At 34.5% G+C, this 22,827-nt stretch overlaps 1 protein-coding gene across 1 annotated transcript; it reads right to left on the reverse strand.

Moving 5' to 3' along the window:
- Window positions 1–9,907: 9,907 nt before the first annotated feature.
- LOC133197285 (low-density lipoprotein receptor-related protein 4-like) lies at window positions 9,908–22,563 on the reverse strand. The gene is made up of 20 exons (XM_061333243.1): window positions 22,083–22,563; window positions 19,294–19,768; window positions 18,903–19,158; window positions 17,972–18,119; window positions 17,748–17,858; window positions 17,301–17,558; window positions 16,954–17,110; window positions 16,108–16,248; window positions 15,883–15,988; window positions 15,443–15,590; window positions 15,186–15,305; window positions 14,823–15,053; window positions 14,424–14,613; window positions 13,757–13,893; window positions 13,444–13,600; window positions 12,951–13,063; window positions 12,306–12,431; window positions 11,782–11,952; window positions 10,835–10,979; window positions 9,908–10,455 (listed from the first exon to the last, which is right to left on the reverse strand). The coding sequence occupies exons 1-20, from the start codon at window positions 22,141–22,143 to the stop codon at window positions 10,239–10,241; spliced, it is 3,468 nt and encodes a 1,155-aa protein (XP_061189227.1). The 5' UTR covers window positions 22,144–22,563; the 3' UTR covers window positions 9,908–10,238.
- Between the last annotated feature and the right edge of the window lie 264 nt (window positions 22,564–22,827).

The raw sequence follows: 22,827 nt of genomic DNA on the forward strand, positions 1-22,827 counted from the left end.
AAAAAAATAAACATATTCCCTAATGATAGAAAACAAATTCATTTCGTATTGAATACAAATGAAATTCACATACAATAATCACAATACACATTGAAACACAAATAGTGAATATAATAATAATACAAATGAAAATCATACAATACTTAGTCAATAGATCTACCGGTCTGACTACACGTTCCTCCAGTTTGTTCTCTCTCGTTTTGTTTGTATTTCTTCGTAATATACCAAAAATATTTTTTATTATCTTGTGATTTCAAAACCGATTTTAAAATGTCTCTTAAAATACTGAATATGACTCCAGAGAATTCCGATGGGTTTATATAGGGAATACTATCTTATGGAATCTTTCACAAATATACCCCTAGTTGAACACCCCAATTCCCCTTTAAGTAGACTTCAACTGACATATTTTTTTTTGAGCAAATTAAGGAAGAAAAAAATTCCCTTCAATCAATGATCTTAAACATGCCAAAATGCTGATTTTAATATATTTCAATATCATGAAGTCACTACTGTTTGTCACCCCTGATATTTTGACCTTCACAATTGACAATTAAAATAACAGAGGTTCACGAGGAATGGTCCTAGAGAGTTCGATCCAGTTTCTCGAGCAACATCTAGAAACTAATAATCTGTGCATTTTTAATAATTCATTGACCTTGGAAACCTATTGGGGTCATCCGTGGGCAGTCCAGCGCGGACAGCCCCGCATTTAGAATTTAAAATTCTACTTATATTCCCAAAAACAAATTTGTAATTTCAATTATTAGTATTTCAAAATAATTATAATAACAAAATTATAAATATCTGATAGCTTATTAATTTATGATAATAATTTGATAATTTTTAACTAAAAAATTAATACTTTGTAAGTATTAAAATTGTTATTATACATGTATGTCATTAATGTGTTGTAATAAACAAATTATTTGCTGTATCAAATTGTATGTTTTGTAATTTAAAATTAAGAAAAAATGGTAGTGCGACTCTTAAAGCTTACGTTAAATCAATTTAACTGTAATAGCAACAATTCGTCGAATTTGAAAAAAAAGTGGGGGAGGGGATAAAAATTGTTTGAAAATTGGAAAGAAGATACATATGTCTGACAAAAACCATATTTCCTTGTTCAAGCTTTTTAAAAAGAAACAAGTATTTTAGCCGCTAGCGTCCTTAGCATTAGAACAATCTCATATTCCCGTATGTTTGATTTTTTTTCTTTTCTTTTTTTTGAAATAATAGCCAAGAAAAAATCCAGCCCTGGTATTTGGCCTAATTAGGATTTTAATTTACCTTAAAATTCAGATTAGTTGAAATTTGAGCTTTATTTGCAAATAAGGACCTAAAATAATATTAAACTTTTCATGGACATCAAATGTATAATCTAATGCGTCGCACGATGTATTATTTTAATTGTAAAGGCATCTGAGAAATACGACAGTGTTTCTTTATTATAAACAGATAATAAAAGTATAAGCCTCCGTTTCTATGCTGTGTTTATTATCTTAGATGTATTAATTATTTCTGATTTTTTCCGACCCTGATTTATACCTTAATATCAATGCTTGTGTTATGTAACTACTCATCGGGGTCAAAACAATAAACTCAATATTAATTGCTTTGTAATAGAAAGAACATTGTTGAACCAATTAAACCTGACAACATTATTGCTTTCTCTATCGATAGAAGTGATCGATCGCCTCTCATTTATATCAACCAACACACCTTTACCCGTGTTGCTCCCCCACTATTTCTTTTGTACAAATATTCGTCTCTAATTACGGGACATTCATTTTTTCTTTTTTGTCTTATGGGGACAAGTTGTAAACGGATAGGAACCTAAAAGTTTGGGTTCCTAAATATACCGGAATATATAAAGCAAGAGGTAAGTTTTGATTTGCAATCTAAATCGATTTGCTCACAATGATGATGATGATAGATAGAATTATACAATATTTTGGGTGGGAAAAGTCTTTATTTTTTATTTTTCATTTTTTTAGCTTCCAAGATGTCTAGAATCTTTATTGTTTTTACACTAATCGTGGGTTTTTGCCAACATTACACCTACGGAGATCGTGGTAAGTTATCGAATAGGTTTGACAATACATATTGACCAGGACCGTAAAGATTTTTTTAAAAGCCTCTGTTTTAGGAATGCTAATTTCGTTACCTAGTCTTACAACAAACTTTCCCACTTCTTTGGCATACGCAAAAAATCTTTTTTCTGAAGTTTGTTACCAGAGGAAAAATAACTTGTTGGATTTGTACCATCTTCGCTAGCCAAGGGTTTCTGATACGCTACTCTCCTCATAAACCCTTGGCATACGGTGCTGACAAAAGACGGGATTGTTTTCGTCACATGATCACGATTCTGGTTGGCACAGATTGCGTCATCGACAGAAATAAAAAGCGTATTTAAAAAAAAATAATGTTTTAAAGAAAAATTAACAAGAAGGTATTGAGTTATGTTAATTTGTTATTTAAACATGTTAAAATGCAAATCTACATCTTCAGTATGTATTCTTAATCACATATTTTGCACGTAGCTTAAGATTTTGGATGACACCATATAGCTATTCATAGAATGGCATGTTATCTAACGGATCGTTGTTTACTTGCGTTTTTCATTCCTGATATTAAAGAGTCAAGATGTATCCCGAACGCAAATATCCTCATTTACAAAAAACAATTACTGATTGGTCGAACGATGTCGATCAACTCCAATCACAACTTGAGAAAAAAATCCCAACTTTTTTTAACACCGTATGCCAAGGGTTTATGAGGATAGTAGCGTATCAGAAACCCTTGGCTAGCGAAGATGGATTTGTACTTTAAATGGAACCTTTGTCAAAAATTTGAATTGTTTTAAAAGTAAATTATTGAGCTAAATTAATTATTTGATTTGTTGCCTATTGTATTTTCAAATTTCTATAATTCAAAATAAATCGAATGTTTAATAATGATGATATTAAATGCACTCAAAAGTAAAATCTTTGAAATACAAACATACTATAACCAATAAAGAAAGATATTACACGGGCAGCTGCAACATGTTAATTTCTAAAAAGAGAAAACATCTGTCCTCGTTAGTTTGATCTTTGCTAACCAATTTCTGATCCGCTACTCTCCTCACAAACCCCAATCGCATCTTCTCGAGCTCGGAAAACGCTTGTCGGAAAGACCCGAGAAGTTGCGATTGCACAAACCCTAGGGTTTGTGAGAAGAGTAGCGGATAAGAAACCCTTGATTAGCGAAGATGCGTAAGCTTCCAATAACATTTTCCGCTATTAGTTTGCAGAAGACGTTTCATTGGGGGAAAACAACTAAATATATCTCCATTTTTTTCTTAATAAACCAATAAAATTTAATACTCTTGTTTACATGCACTTCTTTTACTTTCTAAACGTTGTTAAGCTATCTTTAGAGATGGAAGAATCTGAATATATTTCAATCGAATTTGCTATTTTTTCTTCAATGAGTCTTCATCAAAATATACAGAGAAAGAAGGACATGGGAAATTTGCGACATAAACATAAACTTTCAAAACAAGCCATTTTCCTTTTCATTGCAGGAATGCTCAACATCCAATCTACAACTTTCCGTAATTACATTAAATAGAAGTATGTATTTACGAAGTACGAATCTGTTTTCATAGGCGGGGGTCATGACAATGAAATAAATTTCCGAACGATAACGAGGACGCCCACTTTGTTCCTGAATTCATACATAGTCAGCGCATCTTTGTCTATTGTTCTCCGTTTGGTTTAACAGTGGTTGTATATTTGCATTAATAATGTTGTGTCAAAAGAAGATTAATAGACAAACATGCGTTCATAGTCTAAAAGAGAGAAAAAAACTGCTTCTTCTAATATTCGCTCTCAGTAATGTAACTAAAGGTTTTGACTTGTTGAATATTATATAAATATTGCATGAAGTTGAGTGTAACATTGAAAATTTTCACCCCAAGAAAAACATTGTCAACCGAGGCACAGCCGAGGTTGACAATATGGTTTTCGAGGGGTGAAAATTTTTAATGTTACACTCAACTACATGCAATTTTTATATTTTTATACAGAATGTTTTATACAAATACATATGTTTTATACAAATACGTATTACAGTGAACCTTGCGCGCATACATTCTGCGCAATCAATATTTTTTGGAATATCACCCGTCGTCAAGCAATGTTGACTGTTGCTGTGCTGGAGGGCGTGGCTTCATTATCCAGCGAGTTATTGTGTTTTTTAACAAATGTTTCTCGAAGAATCAGATTCAACAAATTTACATGAAAGTTTAATATTATTTCACCACGTGATTTCTTACCTCAGGTAACTCTGTGAATACTAAATTCCGTCACGCGACTTGTAAGGTAGCATGTTTTGCTAACTAGGACATTGTGTTCGAACACTATAAATTTTCTGATGTTGATTTAAAATCTTCTTTACTCACATGGACGTGTTCCTAATGTAAATCTCGTTTTGAAACCTGTGTAAATAGTGTACTTGTGTCATACAGAACAGAGGGAGAGAATGGGAAAGAGTGATCACGTGTTTATTTAAATACATGTACATGTCATTTTTAGGTCACCTGAGTCACTCAGGTGACCTATTGCTATCCGTTCTCGTCCGTCGGCGTGCGTCGTGCGTCGTGCGGTGTGCGTCGTGTGTTAACATTTGAACATTTTTAGCTTCTTCTCTGAAACCGCTTAACCAATTTCAACCAAATTTGGCATATAGCACCTATGGGTGAAGGGGAACAAAAATTGTGAATTCCATGGTCCCTGCCCCCCTGGGGCCTGAGGGGTGGGGCTAAAACCACCAAAAATAATGCAATCTTTAAAAATCTTCTTCTTTACTCCTGGACATCAAGCAGTCAAACTGTTGGCATCATTGTAATAAGCATTGAGTCCTCTACCAAAATTGTGAAATTCATGGCCCCAGGGTCAGGGGTTCTGGTGCTAGGGTGGGGCTATATAGATCATATAGGGAAAGTGCATTATTTCTTTGAAAATCTTCTTCTCTGCTCCTGGGTATTAAATAAAGTAACTAAGTACATAGTTATGAAGAACAAGAGTGCCTCTTTCAAAATTGTGAAATTCATGGCCCCAGGATCAGGGGTTCTGGTGTTAGGGCGGGGCTCTATTGATTATATAGAGAAAATGCATTAATTCTTTGAAAATCTTCTTCTCTGCTCCTGGGTATTAAATAAATTTACTAAGTATATAGTTATGATGAGCAAGAGTGCCTCTTTCAAAATTGTGAATTTCATGGCCCCTGGGTCAGGGGTTCTGGTGTTAGGGCAGGGCTCTATTGAGTATATAGTGAAAATGTATTAATTCTTTGAAAATCTTCTTCTCTGCTCCTGGGTATTAAATAAAGTAACTTAGTACATATTTATGATGAGCAAGAGTGCCTCTTCCAAAATTGTGAATTTCATGGCCCCAGGGTCAGGGGTTCTGGTGTTAGGGCAGGGCTTTATTGATTATGTACATTAGTTAAAATGCATTAATTCTTTGAAAATCTTCTTATCTGCTCCTGGGTATTAAATGAACTAATTTAGTACATAGTTATGATGAGCAAGAGTGCCTCTTCCAAAATTGTGAATTTCATGGCCCCAGGGTCAGGGGTTCTGGTGTTAGGGCGGGTCTCTATTGATTATATTGTTAAAATGCATTAATTCTTTGAAAATCTTCTTATCTGCTCCTGGTTATTAAATGAACTAATTTAGTACTTAGTTATGATGAGCAAGAGTGCCTCTTCCAAAATTGTGAATTTCATGGCCCCAGGGTCAGGGGTTCTGGTGTTAGGGCGGGTCTCTATTGATTATATTGTTAAAATGCATTAATTCTTTGAAAATCTTCTTATCTGCTCCTGGTTATTAAATGAACTAATTTAGTACTTAGTTATGATGAGCAAGAGTGCCTCTTCCAAAATTGTGAATTTCATGGCCCCAGGGTCAGGGGTTCTGGTGTTAGGGCGGGGCTCTATTGATTATATAGTGAAGATGCATTAATTCTTTGAAAATCTTCTTATCTGCTCCTGGATATTAAATGAACTAAGTTAGTACATATTTATGATGAGCAAGAGTGCCTCTTCTGAAATTATGAATTTCATGGCCCCAGGGTCAGGGATTCTGGTGTTAGGGTGGGGCTCTATTGATTATATAGTGAAAAGGCATTAATTCTTTGAAAATCTTCTTCTCTGCTCCTGGGTATTAGATAAACTAACTTAGTATATAGTTATGATGAGCTAGAGTGCCTCTTTCAAAATTTTGAATTTCATGGCCCCAGGATCAGGGGTTCTGGTGTTAGGGCAGGGCTCTATTGATTATATAGTAGAATTGCAATAATTTTCTCTGCTCCTGGGTATTAAGTACATAGTTATGAAGAACAAGAGTGCCTCTTTCAAAATTGTGAATTTCATGGCCCCAGGGTCAGAGGTTCTGGTGTTAGGGTGGGGCTCTATTGATTATATAGTTAAAATGCATTAATTCTTTGAAAATCTTCTCTGCTCCTGGGCATTAAATAAAGTAACTTAGTACATAGTTATGATGAGCAAGAGTGCCTCTTCCAAAATTTTGAATTTCATGGCCCTTGGGTCAGGGGTTCTGGTGTTAGGGCAGGGCTCTATTGATTATATAGTAGAATTGCATTAATTCTTTGAAAATCTTTTTCTCTGCTCCTGGGTATTAAATAAACTAACTAAGAACATAGTTATGGTGAGCATGACTGCCTTTTCAGAAATTGTTTCATGGCCCTTGGGTCAGGGGTTCTGGTGTTAGGGATGGGCTCCATTGATTATATAGTAAAATTGCATTAATTCTTTGAAAATCTTCTCTGCTCCTGGAGATTAAATAAACTAAGTACATAGTTATGATGAGCATGGCTGCCTCAGAAATTATGAATTTAATGGCCTCTGGGTAAGGGGTTCTGGTGTTAGGGCGGGGCTTTATTGATTAGATAGGGAATTGGCATGAATTCTTTCAAAATCTTGTGTGCGCCTGGGTATTTTTCAAACAAAGGAAGTGCATGGTTATGATAAGGAAGAATGCCTCATGGCCTTTGGGTCAGGGGTTCTGGTGAGGGGGAAAGAGCTCTATTGATTATATATAGTGAAAATGCATAATTTCTTTCAAAATATTTTTTCTACTACTGGTTATAAAGTAAAGAAACAAGTGTATAGTTATAATGAGAAAGGGTGCTTCTTCCAGAATTGTGAGTTCGTGGCCAATGGGTCAGATGTTCTGGGTAAGGATGGGGCTTTATTTATTTAATTTTATGGTGAAAATGCATTTCTTTGAAAATCTTCTATGCTTCTGGGGATGTTCAAGGCAAACAGAGTAAAAGTTTTAATATGCAAGGGTATTTTTACCAGATTTTTGAACACCTGGACCATTTAGTCAAGTGTTCTAGTCCTGGCCAGGGCTCTATTAACTTGTATTCTGCTGAGCAAAGTTATTCCCCTTTGCCATTCACCTTTGATAATTAATCAATGTAAATAATGTATTTGAAAGCTTAATAGAATAAGAGAATTATGCAAGATAATTTATTGTATAATGAAAATATACTTTCATAGATTTAATGACTTGGAAAGTCAGATAGGCAGATAGATACTAGACCAATTATTTTGTTGATGCTAATCATACTATTTTTCTTGCTTTTGGGCAACAAAGCTTCATTTTTCAGTTTATGGATCCTCTAAATTGTTGTATTTTACTCAGGTGACCGTTAAGGCCCTTGGGCCTCTTGTTATTTATCTAGTCTAATATGAGACTCATTCTTGCAATGTTAGCTCCACCTCACATGCATACCTAATATTCAACCAAGGGCACATAAGTGTAAATTCTCTGTATTTGGAAGCAGTAAGGAAAAAAAATTAATTATTTAATTGTTCTACAGTCTAATATCATTTAAAAATTTAAATTTGGTTCCAAATTGACAAGATTCCTAAATAAATATAAAAAGTGAAATCACAGGGATGTAGCATCGTTTTTGGAAGGGGGGGGGGGGGAGGCTAGCCATGGAAAAAAATTTCAACTTACCTGAAAAAAAACTTGACAAGCCCAAAAAAAAAAAAGTTGTCCAAACTCGAAAATCCTATTTCGTGAGGGGAGGGGGGAGGGGTAGCTTCCAACTTCTCCCAGTACCAAATTTTATATATACACTACTACATTACCCTTACTTGACTATACTGCAACAAAAAGGGGGGGGGGGCAACCTGCGTTTCATGAACATTATCAATACTAAGTAAAAAGTTATGTTTGGAAAAAAGTGGGGAGCCCCCCCCCCCCCCCGATGCTACGTGCCTGAATCAGGTTAAGATATAAAAGCAACAGAAGCGACCGAAATAGACCAAAAAGTCTTGCAGTCATCCTTTGAATTATCCTCCAAAGGAGACGGGCGAACAAGGCGTGCAGATTGCCCATAGCTTCAGATGCATAAAAATCATATTTAGTTTGTGAATCTAGTATTTAGAGTATACATTATTTAATATTCTTTTTATTGAAATTTGTGAAATTATGACAAACAAAACTTTTCTGCGAGAAATTTTCTCTTCAAAAGTTAAAAAAAAAAGAATGTGGTGTTCTTGAGGTTCGAACCCTAGCAACAAAATCCTAAGTAACATTTAGATTTATTTGAGACTAACACGTTTACCACTACGCTGCACACCTCCTGACAGATGGTGGCATTTAAATTATGTTTCTGATATGACCCTTGCCTAAATATACTTCAAGTATTTCTCGGAAGTGTTGTGTTATAAAAGTATAATTTTAAGGTAAAGTTGGTCTTTGCTCCATTTTTTTGGATATAATTAAAATGTATATTTTTATGCATACTTTGGGGATAAACTTTCCACAAAAAAAAAAACTCTCTCATACGGAAAAATTCTTTTATAGTATGAGAAAATGATCATGTTTGCCCTCTTTGGCGTATGTGTGTGTGAGTGTGGGTGTGTGTGTGTGGGTGTGGTATTTCATATAGACAATTAATTTCTATCTTTGTGAGATTTTTGCATATTGTGGAGATTTTCATAAAGTATACATTAATGCTAGATGATTTTTTTTACAAAGCAATTGCATTAGAATGCTAGATGAAATACCAAAGAAAATTTTGTTATAATTGAGATTGAATTTTTAACCTTCATATTTGTTCGCCCATCTTCTTTGAAATGGATTATATCATTTCTAAGACAAGGATTAGATGGACTCATATACCCAAATAATTTAATGCTTTTAATCATTTTACACTCTGTATACTTCATACTGATTTTAACAGGTACTCTCTTTGCCTTCCGCGACCTTGGATCAAACAGGGGTCAGGATCTATGGCTACTTCCTTCGACACCACGAAGTGGCACCATTGTTCAAGGAGACATTTTGCTGGTACCATTGATTCCGTTTGAACGCAGGAAACCGAGACAAAATTCCCGTCCACGACGTCGGGCAGTACCAGCATATCAGAGTCCCTTGTCCTTTCTCCATGAGCTACTACGGTCAACGACAGGGAGATTTGAATAATAACGATTATGTATTGTCACGTTGTCTTTATGTTGTTAATTAAATAGATGCATGTTATAAAAATAAAAATTTAAAAAAATCTCTTAAATTACAGTGTTGTTAAATATTAACTGTGCCTAGCATCAACCTGTTTTACTTCGTTTATTAATTCATTTTCTAATTAAGATATAATGTACGTTTTCCCCCGAACTGGGTGTAACGTCCGTTCTAGGTGTCAATTTACAAATATTTAACCTTTATGAAGCATTCCTCATAACTTGTCCAGTGCAGTAATATATATACAATGACCTTCCGTCCAGTAACCGAAAAAATGCCATAACGGTAATCGGGATTCCCCATAAATATACATGAGTATTTTTTTTAGTTATCATCTGATTTTGCAAAAAAGAATGAAAAGTTTGAAAGTATATTTATTTGTCTAGTATACAGGGTATAAAAATTCCATCAGCACCTTGTAAAAATCAACAAATTTAAAAAAAGAAAGAATATCAGAAAATGCAAAAGTATCCCCATTAACATTGTGATCTGTATAATGGGTGCAATATGTCTTCAAAAGCATCCTTCCATTCTAGCACATATAGTTCTTATAATCAAGTATCGAATCTACGTCAGATACACAGAGGGATATATGTGCACATATCATGGATTTCTGTTTCCTGATAATATCAAGATGGATTTCATAAGCTGGAATGATACTATCTGGGAAGTCAGATGATCACGTATTCTAAACATCCAATGTACTATATACATGGTGATTTGAATCGTTTTTGTCAGTTTTATATTCATACACAGGATTACTTGTTCCCAATGTCCCATTTAATGTTCCATTGTTATGTTCCTTAGACTTTCCGATCTCCTTGTCTATCTTTTCCGCATTTGACGGATTTAGTTGTACATTTGGTGCGTTTACAAATTTAGCATGAGCAAACATACCAGATCGCCTGCAAAAATGACATGTAAAAAATTTAATTTGCAGAAATTAAAATGGTTGACATTTTCTTTACCAGCTTTAAAATTAACATAAATATCTGCTTACCCTGCCATATGCTAGATATGTTGACCTATATATGCACAAAGTTGCAAGTTTGACTTAAGTTTTTTTTTTTTTTTTTTTTTTTTTTTTTTTTTTTTTTTTTTTTTTTTTTAATTGCTATTTGTCGTTAGAATATCCATAGTTATTTTCAGAAGCTTAGAAGAATAGCACATTCCAATGGTAAAATGTAAACTTTTTTAGTGGAAATTTATTAGGCTCAAATAATAAATATCGCTAAAAACAATTTCATTTTGAGAAAGCTAGCAATATATTTTTTACTTGTATACCTCTTGTATAAAATGATGACAATGATAACGAAGATTATGACGAGAACAACGATGACACCACCAAGGATTCCGCCCAGTGCCGCATTATTCAGAGTATGTGTCTTCATTGAATATTCAGCAGCCTTGGAGGGATCATACGCTTCGCCTGTAAAGGGATGCGCATTTAACATTACCAAACTACAGTACATTGTATATTTTGTAATATTCTAATATTTGGTCACTGTCAACAAATGCTTCAATTCACAAATCTTTTGACAATTATTATATTCTAAAAAAAAAAAAACAACAACAAAAAAAACATTCATTGCAATACAATTCTGACATTGTGAAGGTCATGTAAAATATCCTTAAAGCTGAACACGACTCGTAAATAGGCATACGCCATTTTCGATATCATATCTACGATGCATGAACACCAGGGTATACTCTTCGCATTCGTTACACCTGACTGCTTTATTGTCACGGGTATCGGCGTGGAATGGCGACCGTGTTCGTGCTGGTTATCTTGCATTACCTTTGTTTACATTTTATTGTAGTTACGTGTATCTGTGTTTGTTTGTATACTGCACTGACCATAACTACTATAACTGTAAGTTTCTTTTGTATCTTACTTTCCTGCATTAGACGAGGTATTACAGTTATTTTTTCGCTACCGAGTGATGTATAGCATACGTCCGTCTACACCGGTGTCGACTGATCATACTAAACAGTGTCCAAGTCAGGCCCTTTATATAGAGGACCTCAGATATAGCGAGAATCCGAACAAAAATGGCGGACACATTGCTTTTACGAATCATGTTCAGCTTTAATTTAGTATAAACCTATTACCTATCAACAGTACTAACCTAAAACAAAAGATCTAGGGTGAAATAAATGTGCTCAGATATTACTTTAACAAACTATTGAAATACATGTACATTGTAGTTGGGTATTATGACAATACTCACAAAGTTGGTCCACTTGAACTCCCCAGTCTCCGTTGTAATTACAATGTAACTCGCTGTCCGCCCTCGCCGGAAGGTAACCCTGGAAACAGTGGTACCGGCACGTGCTTCCTAGGTAACCGCTGCACTCCATGTTAAACCCTCCGTTTGGAATAGTCTGATTACATTTTTTCACTATGCAAAAAGTAAAAAAAAAAATAAATGAAGAAATTTGAAAGTAATTATAAATACTGGATATAATGTTTCCTGAAAGTTAAAATTAAATTATTTAATGATAGAATTCTTGAAAAAAAATAAACAGGAAGTAGAGATTGTGTATTTCTAGGAAAAAAGTGACCTTCCACTGAACTACATGTATAATACTATGACATTTTATTAATAATACGACAAATTTGTGAGAAATTCGGAACTTCTGAATTTGGAAAAGTGAGTATGAACAAGACCGTAAAAAAAATTCTTCCCCCCCCCCCCTCCAAACAATAAGAGAGATTTTTTTTAATCTGCGTAAAAAAATCCCATTGACTTACCCCCTTTGCACGTTCTGCCATCTTCCTCCAGTAAAACCCCTTCTTCACAAGCGCAGGTCCGACCAAAAGGAGTCGGTAAACAAAACGTGCTACATAGTCCGTTATTCACAGCACACTTTTCATTGACTATGAAACAAAAGGGGATAAAAACCAAGTAATTTATTTACTTATTTAGTAACCATTAGGGGACGACCATTTGATTCTGAAGGGGGGGAGGGGGGGGGGCGAGCTGGCTGGCAAATTTTTCCAAGTCAGTTTATTTATTTTCATATCGTTGAAGGACATATTATTTATTTCCAAGATTATCTAGGACAGATTATTTATTTCCTTCCTCACTGAAATAGTCTGACAAGGAAAAGAAAAAAAAAGGAAAATTGCCAAATTCTAAAATTTCTATTTTGTTGGGGGGGGGGGGGGTAGCACCAGTCAAGGAAGGACAGATTATTTATTTTCTTGCCAGTGGAGGACGGATTGTTTATTTCCAACATTTTCGAGGACAGATTATTTATTTCCAAAATATGCCAACCAACCCCCCACCCCCCCTTCAGAATCAAATGGTCGTCCTTTAAAAACAGTTGCTAATAACTTATTAATTTTTTTGTGTGACATAAGTGACAAGTCTTCATACTTGATATAATTCGTTACCTGGCATTAGGTCACCCGGATATAAAGCTAACGTCTCTAATCGTCCGAATTCTGGCGTTTCACTCATCCAAGAAGAAATTGTTCCTGTCTTTTTATTGACTTTAGTAATAAATCTGAAAGGTCATGTTTATTTAAATCAAAATGCTGCTTAGCCTTTGTTTTTATTTCAATAACCCTAAGCATTACAGATAACAAAATGTACTTTAAAGAGACTGAGTGGACAACAAATAACCCAACAGCTCCACCTAAAAATATGAAATATGATTTTTCTAGCCTTAAGCTATTATTGAGTAAAGGAAAAAAAACCCACATATTCCAGTTGTAATATTTAATACAATTTCCTATAGTTTTATACACGGTTCTTTATTTCCAGGAAAATAGACTAAAAATGAACATGACTACCAAGCCCTCGTAAGAGAATGATTGTTTTATACAGTGAGTGGAATAGGAGCTGAGAAACATAGACATTCCAATAAATGGTCAAAGAACTTACTGTCTATTCACAGCTGTGTAATATAGGTGGGATCCATAAATTGCAATATGCATAATGTCCGCACGGGGGTCATGGGTCAACTCTCCCCGATTGTTGCCATCCAGTCCAATATAATTGACAGTATTCATGTAACTATCCGACCAATATAATTTCTCATCTAAAAATATACAAGTAATTAAAAATGTAATTTTCAAACTTAAAGAAATATCCCGACTTCAATTCAAGGTAATATGCAACACATTGTTTTAGTACCATGATCTTTTTTTTTCTTTGCTTTTTAAGGATTAAAACTTATTTTTGTAAGACTGTTCACCTTTATAATCTACAGTAAGACCAGTTGGGCTGTATAAGTTGGAGGACACAAAGAACGAACGGCTGTCGCCATCCATGGCTCCTCGTCCAATGTATGAGGTGTACTGGGCGCCTCCTTTGTCAATCCAGTATAACCATCTTCAGGTAAGACAATTAAATTTATTATACCTCTACTGATTTTTTCCCTATATAGCATTAGATCGTTAGATGTGAATAATTCCCTAGAAATCGTTATGAATGGAATAATCTCCGTGCGTTAGTCAAGTGAGCTAATTCCTGCATCAAAAGCTAATTCCCGGTTATCCGTAATCCTCTAGATTTTACTTTTACATTGGTATGATATGTGAGTGTACTAATCCCCGTGTGTTAGTTCAGTGAGCTAATCCCTGCTATGAAATCACGCTATCTGAATCCTCTAAATTTTACGTTTGTATCGGTATAATAAAACAGTTAAAAGTATATCATTGCAGGAGTAAGCAAGATTCCAGTTCCAATCGACCATTTCCCTTGGCTTCGCCTCGGGAAATAGTCCTGGCCTTGGGGAACTGGAATCTTGCTAACTCCCTCAATGATATACGTTAACTGTATAATAACACATTATACATATTCGAATATAAAAGATACTATCAGAATGCCTGTTTACAAAAATTAAGATTTTTAATCCTCACCCTTTCTGTGGATGTAATGCTATGGTTTTGACCACTTCTAATTGCGAAATAACTACTTTATTCTGTCCGCTCTTTGGTCTTACTGCTGCGATATGTGACGTTACTCCCTTCATGAAGTCAAAGGTGGTAGCAGCATAATAGATATTGCCTGTTGAGGAGTCTATCTGGATGGAGCCCGGTATGTAGGAACCTGATCAAAAGATTTATTTGTGGATCATAACGTAATTATATTGGGAACCGAAGACAAACTGATAATTTTAAAGAACATTTATCAACATCTTTGTAGAACTCAAGCTTTTAATTATAAAATATGTTGGAATTGGGAAGTTTTTTTTTGATATCGTGTACAGATCTAAGGCAATAAAGAATTGTAATGATTTGGCCTTGTAACTGATATACCTGTATTAAATACAACGGATTTATTCTGTCCCCATACTGTGCTTTGAAGAATCTGATATCTTTGAAAGTCTGTCCAGTATATTTTGTGACGCTTAGTGTCATAGGTGGCACACATAGGGTAATTTGGAGCAGGAAGGTCTATTGCTTTCACATCCGCATTTTTGAGTGATATCTGGTACAGGATTCCATGTGTATAGTCTACTGTCATCGCAAACTCCTCCAACATAGGAGCTGTAAAACGAGGAAATACTTATATTATGGAAATGATGATATAACATGTACATGTAACTCATGAGCAATTCTTAACTATTTTCATCACTCCTCTGAATAAGCTGCTTATGTTTGAGATTTTTATCTGCTTACTGCTTGAGCAGTTGAGTCCGTCTGACCGCAGAGTAAATCCAAACCCACATCGACACTTTTTCTGTCCCTTGTCCAGTATACATATATGTTCACACCCTCCGTTGTTAACCATACAAGGAGCTAAAAAATACCAAAGTTACTAGTATACAAGGAAGATGCTGAACTTTCAACGTTTTTCAAAAATGCCGATATCATTCGAAAATTTTAAGAAGTGACTCATATGTCTCATAGTTAGTAGATTTCTTTCAAATGCTCACATCTTTCCGTTGTTTGAATACTTTTGTCAAAGGCCGCAATGTAAGAAACGTCCTTGAAATTTGTCAGGTTTATGGCGGCCTGGAAGTTTTTAGTGTGTATATTAAGATTTCGAATGGAGGTTCCTCCGTTATACACCAGGGCATAATCCTACAATAAAGTGCAGTAAAAATTACTTAATTAGACAATTATTTTTGAGGTTTGAAAACAATAGACTAAGAGGTAAAATATTAAGAAAACAGCAGCAGCTTCAAACTGTGATTGGAAGCAGACACACTGGCTTTGGAACAGTTGTCTGACCATCACGATAGCATATCTGGGCCATTATTTTGGAAACCTCTGCTGAAATTTCATGACCAAACGTAACCTTAGAGGTCAAGGTCACTGATGATTGGCGATGGGAGAGGTATTCGTTTTTATAAAACATCTCTTTGAAACTGACCTTATATACAAGAACTTTGTCGTCGCTTCCAACAGAATTCAAAGCATGGAGATCTCTTCCATCTGGGTCAATGCTTTTCAATTCTCCTTTGTCGGTGAAGAACAGTCTACAAAAATACAGCATTTATATGATTTAGTATAAAGAAGAATCTAAATCGGACTTCTCGAAATTTTTATGAAGAACTTGATGAAAACAATTCTAGAGTGAAAATAAACGTGTACATACTTTTTATATGTGAAGTCGTAAAATAGCCCGGACGGACCTTGTAAAATTGCTTTCTCAGCAATTTTCCATCTCTGCATTCCATCAAAACTGCCACCTTCTATGCTGTATTGTCCGTTTCTATTGGCTATCCAGTACAACGTGCTACAAAGTTGTTGTAAAGTGAGGTAAGCTCATTGTATATTTGTTTTGTATGTTTTATGTAACTTTGAATTTTGAATCAGTATATCACTGAATGCAGCATACGATAAAAATATGCAATAAATACTTTTTTAAGTGTGGTGTAAACAAAAAATGTCATGGATTTGAATAATGTTATCTACAACTTTGCAGTGGAAATATGTAGCGTTCATAATATAAACAAGTCGATGAACTGCCTCTGTACTTTTGTTGTGGAGTGTTTGGTGCAGAACTCAGCTTTTAAAATTTAACTTGATTCACCCTTGTACAATAAATCATCTTCTGACCTCTTGAATGAAAGAATATGCTGTCCTGACGAATGTTTACTGTCACAAGCCTCGTAAGAAATATAATTTGTTGAATAGTTATCTCATTTAAACTTCGGAATGTGACAGTTTATATTCTATTATATGCATCACTTAACTGACCTGATTACTTTTAAATATGGACAAATTGGATGATCCAGACTCATTGGCCTAGATTAGCAAGCTTTAAGGTTAGAGAAATGGAAACGCCCATCTTTTTTCCCCTAGAGTTCTTCTCGTTAGTAAAACATTCCGTATAAAAGAGAACACAAGACATGATTCTATTTCGTCCGTCTGTTTGTTATGGTTTTGTTCACAATTTCTGTTTGTTCGCTAATCAAACACCCTTAAGCACTTTACTTACGAATTATGGGGATTTATAGTAAGGAAAGAGGGACGATCGAGGCCCCAAAATATCGTAGCCTCTTGACGAACGTTGTCTGCTGCAGTAGTGACTTTAATTTTCCCTGAGTCTTTTTCAGACCAGTATATATCGTCATTAATCCAGTCGTAAACAAGACCTAAAAAAATTAATGAAATAATTTTAAAATGTGTAGGCTTCTCAACAATGTGTGTTTTTCTGTTCTTTTTTTTTCTCTCTCTCCTTTTTTCTGTTGGGGTACATGCTGGTATAAAATAGGCAAATACTAGTATATTTTAAAAGAAAACATTCATAAAAAAATCATTGTTATTTTGTAATTTAACTTTTACCTGAAATGGTGGTGGAGGTAGTTGCTATGACGGAAGTGACGTCGAGCACAATATCATATTTTTGAATCTGCCAATTAGTGCTGTCCGAGAAGTAAACCTTGTTCTTGTTGGCATCAACTGCTATATATGTGATATTGCTTTTCCAGGAAAGGAAACATCGTGCATCGTTTTCATGAGCAGTGATCATTCGAATGTCTAACATACACATATCTGTGCTATTTGCAATAAGCAAACCTTTTCCAAATAATTTATGTGAAGCTGAAAATAATGAATCAATAATTTGAAATCGATGAAAAAAAAAAAATCAGACAAAAAAGTTTATACACCTGATGCGTCTCTATTTGACACTATCTGGATTTGTATTTCTTTCTGAAAATATACGTTGGCCAGATACCAACGTTTCGTGAAAGCAGCTTTTTACATGAAGTAAGAAAAATATGGAATTACCTTTGCACGTTTTACCGTCCGTGTGGAGATCGAACCCCTCCTTGCAAAGACATTTAGCACCAGAGGGCGTATTACTACAGATGTGATCGCATCCTTTATTCTCACATGCATCTGAGGTAAAAAAAAAAAAAGTCTTAAAGGAATACAAACCATAATCATAAACTGCTTAAGATAACAATGGAAATATTGGCGCTCATAGCCTCTTTTTAGATTGAAGCACTTACGTGGAACTTTTTTCTGCAGTTCTTTGTCATACACCTCCACGCTCCAAGGCTGTTGTGTAGCAAATGAATTTGACCATACAACAGAACCACTTCGCTTGTCAAGACACAACACCTCACCCTCTTGGAATTTTGTGAGACAGACCACGTCCTGCAAAAAATATACGGAAAGTTTCTTTATTCATACTGTCATGTACTAAATTTAGAATTCAAAGTAGTCATAATGCATATTTTTTTACTGATAAATTGGAATAACAGTATGTCAGATAGACAATCCTTCGTTCCCAGACTGCAAACCAATGGATGCAATTTTTAAATCATTATTTTTCGAGTTGATTTATAAGCATGAGAACATTTGAACCCTTTAAAGCATAACGCTTCCTTTAAAATGACAGTCCAAAAATCTGTAACTGTATTTATAGTGTATGGCCGAACATATTTTATGGATTAGGAAATAAGTACTGGCAATTTACTTGAGAGTTCCCATTAACCGAAGTAATTCTACTGTCAATTTACTGATATTTTTCTAAAATAAAATGTATAATTGTTATCATTTACTTGCTTCAATTTCAATGAAAAGTAATAATTAGTTAATAAAATTATCAAGTCATACCTTCAACTGTGTTAAAAATAAAACATGCACACGAAACGCAGAGAAAATAGTAAAAATAAATTGGTTTTATCGAAAATAAATATAATCTGAATCTTCCTAATACGTCGCTGAATTTTTGAACAATCGATGATAGATAATCTTTGACAACAGGTGCGAATTAATAACGTATAACATTTGCATTCCACAAAAACAATTTTTTAAGACATAGAGCAAGTTCGGACTTAATTTCCGTATCTGAATAAAACATTAACTAAAACCTTTTGTCACTCAATGCATTTGCTCCCAGATTTGTTTTCCATGAAAGTAAAACAGCTTACAAACCTTGTACAGTGTAAGACCACTCATCAGGATGTATATGTTCGTAGACCGTCGTACCAACCGTCTGTCAGTCCCATCATACTTTGCCGTTTCTAAACTGTTTCTACCAATGTCAATCCAGTATATCCTTTCTTCTTCAATGTCTAGCACTATATCAGGAACTTTGGAAACAGAGGTAATGATTGTCTTTCTATCTTCGCCGGCTAAATCAGCCCTGTCAATAACTGTATTGGCACCATGTTCCGCAACAAACAGATATCTGAGAGTAGATAATTTACAATATTCAATGTGTCGTATACCTTGCACGGCTATTTTTTTTTTTTTTTTTTTGTAATCTATTATATTAAAACACGTGACTACTCTATATATATAAAAGAATTTTTTGCTCACCTACCCTTTGATAGGGTCCACAGCTAAAGACAAAGGGGACCATAGGCCATCATGCATGATAATTTTGTACATTGTTTTGTCGGTTGTGTCCACTGGTTGAACACCAATCCAGTTATAATGGTCATCTGTCCAGTAGATATTCCGAGAAAGCCAATCGAACGCAATCTGGGAAGAGGCGGAATGAGAAACTCCTTGATGCATTAGAGTAACATTTCTTCGCGTGTCGTTCATCCATATGTTGAAATTATTCATTTTATAAAGACTCTGTGTTAAACCGTCCAAAACGTATATAGAGTGATTCCAAGGGTCACACGCCATACTCAAAACGTCCGTTCGGCCAAAGAAATATAGAAATCTGTTGCCAGTTTTGTCGTCTGTTGTTTCTTTGGGAGACACAAAGCTGTCTACTTTCCCAGGGAACGTTACAATTTCACTTATATGATCGGGAAGTAAGGAAACAACAAGTCCTCGGTCTTCATCTACAACACACATACTTCTTAAAATCAGTAAAACTAAGGGCTAGTATAGTTAAATTATCAAAACTGCTTACTAGATAACGTATGACTAAAAAAGAAATGAACAGAACTAGGGGCAAATTAACATTGCCTAAGGTGAATTGTTAGAGAGGGAGATATATATATATATAGAGAGAGAGAGAGAGAATTGCAACTATTTTCAAATTCTAGAACATGATGCATATTTTACCTCATCTGGAATTTTATCTTTATATTTTATCAAATTTTGCAGTTTGTATACGATAATCATCAAATTAATATATCCTCAAGGGACTTAAAAACAGATATTTAAAAGGTCACGTAAGTGAGATATTAGCAGATTGTAATTATGTTATTATAACAACATGTTGTCCATTTGGTCTTACAGCATGTTATGCAAATGTTTACAAGATTTTTTTCGGTTTGTTTTGTGAAAATGCAAATATAAAAATTGCCCAAGGTACCTTGACATTCCATTGAAAATTGAATAATCCAATGAAATAGAAATAAGCAAAAAACTGAAGAAAACTTAGCAGCCAGTGCAGTGAAACATTAATATGAAATAACAATTTTTATCATGTTGACCTTTTTAAAGAAGCAAAGAATTGTAGATTTTTGATTTGGCAAATCACGACTTAGAGCATAAATATTGCAAAGCTCTCAACGCATACAGCATGCTTTTACGATTGAAAAAAGTCAAATACTTCATTACCGAACTGTGAATAATTGATATTCTTTATCCTTTACAAACAATAAATTAGCTAGTTTCGGTTAATGAGAACAATCACTGCTTAAGTACATAACTTCTGATTAAAGCGTGAAATTTCCGTGTTATGTAAATTACACACATCAACTTCTTACAAAAATTCCAACAGAAATTCAGAAATAAATGCTGGAAGAACTGCACGATCAGGCGTCCTTCTCATAACTCAAAGTACTGACAATACATTGTGCGAGATGGACGGCGATTTGAAGAATGAAATTAGTGGTTTTGTCAAATCCCTACTCTCCATTCCGACACCATTTCGTGACTTTTAACTCAATTAACATTGAAAGTTAAACGCTAAATGTCAGTTCTGAAATATGAACGTAAATGTACTCAGAAATATTATAAAGTGTTATAATGTGCTAACAGTTTCTTCCATTTCTAGTCCGAATTGTTTCATTCAAATTTTATTAATCTGAAACCCACGTGTGCATAAAGTCATTGTCTTCAAAGCAAATCGTTCTATCGAGATCTTTTAGAAGTAACTTTTTAAACGAGTTCATTGAAGAAAAGGTCACGTCCCTTACAGAAGGATTGACATATACCCTCTAGGCCACATTGCCATTAAAATGTTTCTCGATAGATATGTGATGTACCAACTGATATGCCCGCTGTCCTCGATATCCCAGACAGTCCAAGACAAATCACTACAGTGGTAAAGTTTAATTTATTAATTTTACTATACCTTTTGCACTCAGCTTACTTGGAGGATAATTTTATTTTAACTCCTATAGTGTCTATTGAAGTTTGTTTAATTTTAAACTAATCCAACATCCTCATTGTTATGAACAAAGAGAAAGGATAGAAAAATTATCATTTTTGATAAGTATAGGTAGACAGTGAAAATTTTCCAACAAAGCAAATAAGGAACTAGCGCAAGATTAAATTGGAGGAATACGGTTGAAGAGATAAAAACTAAGCTTTATTCAATTACTCTAAAAGAGGAAACTGCGATTCTTATTTTTTGTCGATCCCAGCATCTACATGTATGCTTATACTGCCACCATCAGAACATGTGGTTTCGCATAATTGCGCAACAAAATCATCAGATATGCTAATTCCAGGGAATCTGTTGTGGATTATTGTCACACTTTACCCCCATCTCCATATCGGCAAGTATTGGATAACATCATATCCCAAGGCATTTATACAGATCAAAATACAGGGTCTGTAGAGGACATTTGCACAATACCATTAACCTTCAGTAACTATAGTACGAACACCAAGAATTTCTCTAATATTATAGATTCGCAAAATATTATTATTTTCGGTAACCTGCAGAAACCTATTCATCACGATCGCAAATTTAGATTAATTATACGAGGAAGAACTGTGGTTTACTGCTGGCCACGATCAGGTGTTTTATAATTATCCAGTAATAAATGTCAATCAGCTGTCAATCACTTTCATAATCATCCAGTCAATGTATTTATGTATTTTAAAAAAAATATTTAAGAACATAGAAACTGTTAAATTTTCTTTAAGAAAATGTGTAGAATTTTCATGGAAAATGTAATTTAAAGGGAACCTTACCTTGACAGGTGACAAAGAATAGGAAAGTAACAGAGATGATTATCCTCCAGATCCTCGCCATCACTGTATCACGATTGGCTGCTGCACCCTTAGAAAGTATGCTGGAGTCTGGTTTTTATGGCCAGTATAAAATACACTAACATCCAAACACCTTCTCTTGGATGACCAGCTCCCTGCCCTCCTTATAGCAAAATAGCCGAATTTCTCTATACCTATGCAATAAAACGATTTTGGCTACGGATGAATGCTTTTGAGAAGATTTTTATCAATCGCCCTTCTGGCTGTTTAGCCAAAACAAGAAAACCATCGTCATTTTAAGTCGTTATATTACAATGAAAATTATTTGCATATGTCACAGTGTTAAACCGTCTTGGTAATGAATGAGAGAACATTTGTTTATCCGACCGGGCAAAAACAGTGTGACGGTTTTATGACATAATACACTGACACCTCGATGATGTGATTAAAAAAGCGACATCTAGGGCCAAAAAGATCAAGGGGTTTCATTCATTTTGTTAGTCTCGAAACGTCCGGATTGATCAACTACGAATTAAGACAAGTAAACTAGGTCAAGTAAAGACGGGAAATATATTTGGAAAAAACAAAGATTCAAATAAGAAGGACATTAAATGATTTTTAAGGTAAAGCTTATCTCTTAAATGATGTGTGAAAAAGGGTCCGTCCAGTGTTTCAAAAACATTTCTTTAGTGGAAATTTAGAAATAACGATTACATTAAAAAAAATG

This window comes from Saccostrea echinata, unplaced genomic scaffold (genome assembly GCF_033153115.1).
Source record: "Saccostrea echinata isolate AGI-Se365-2 ecotype Australia unplaced genomic scaffold, CSIRO_AGI_Sech_v1 ptg000030l, whole genome shotgun sequence".
Taxonomy (NCBI): Eukaryota; Metazoa; Mollusca; class Bivalvia; order Ostreida; family Ostreidae; genus Saccostrea; species Saccostrea echinata.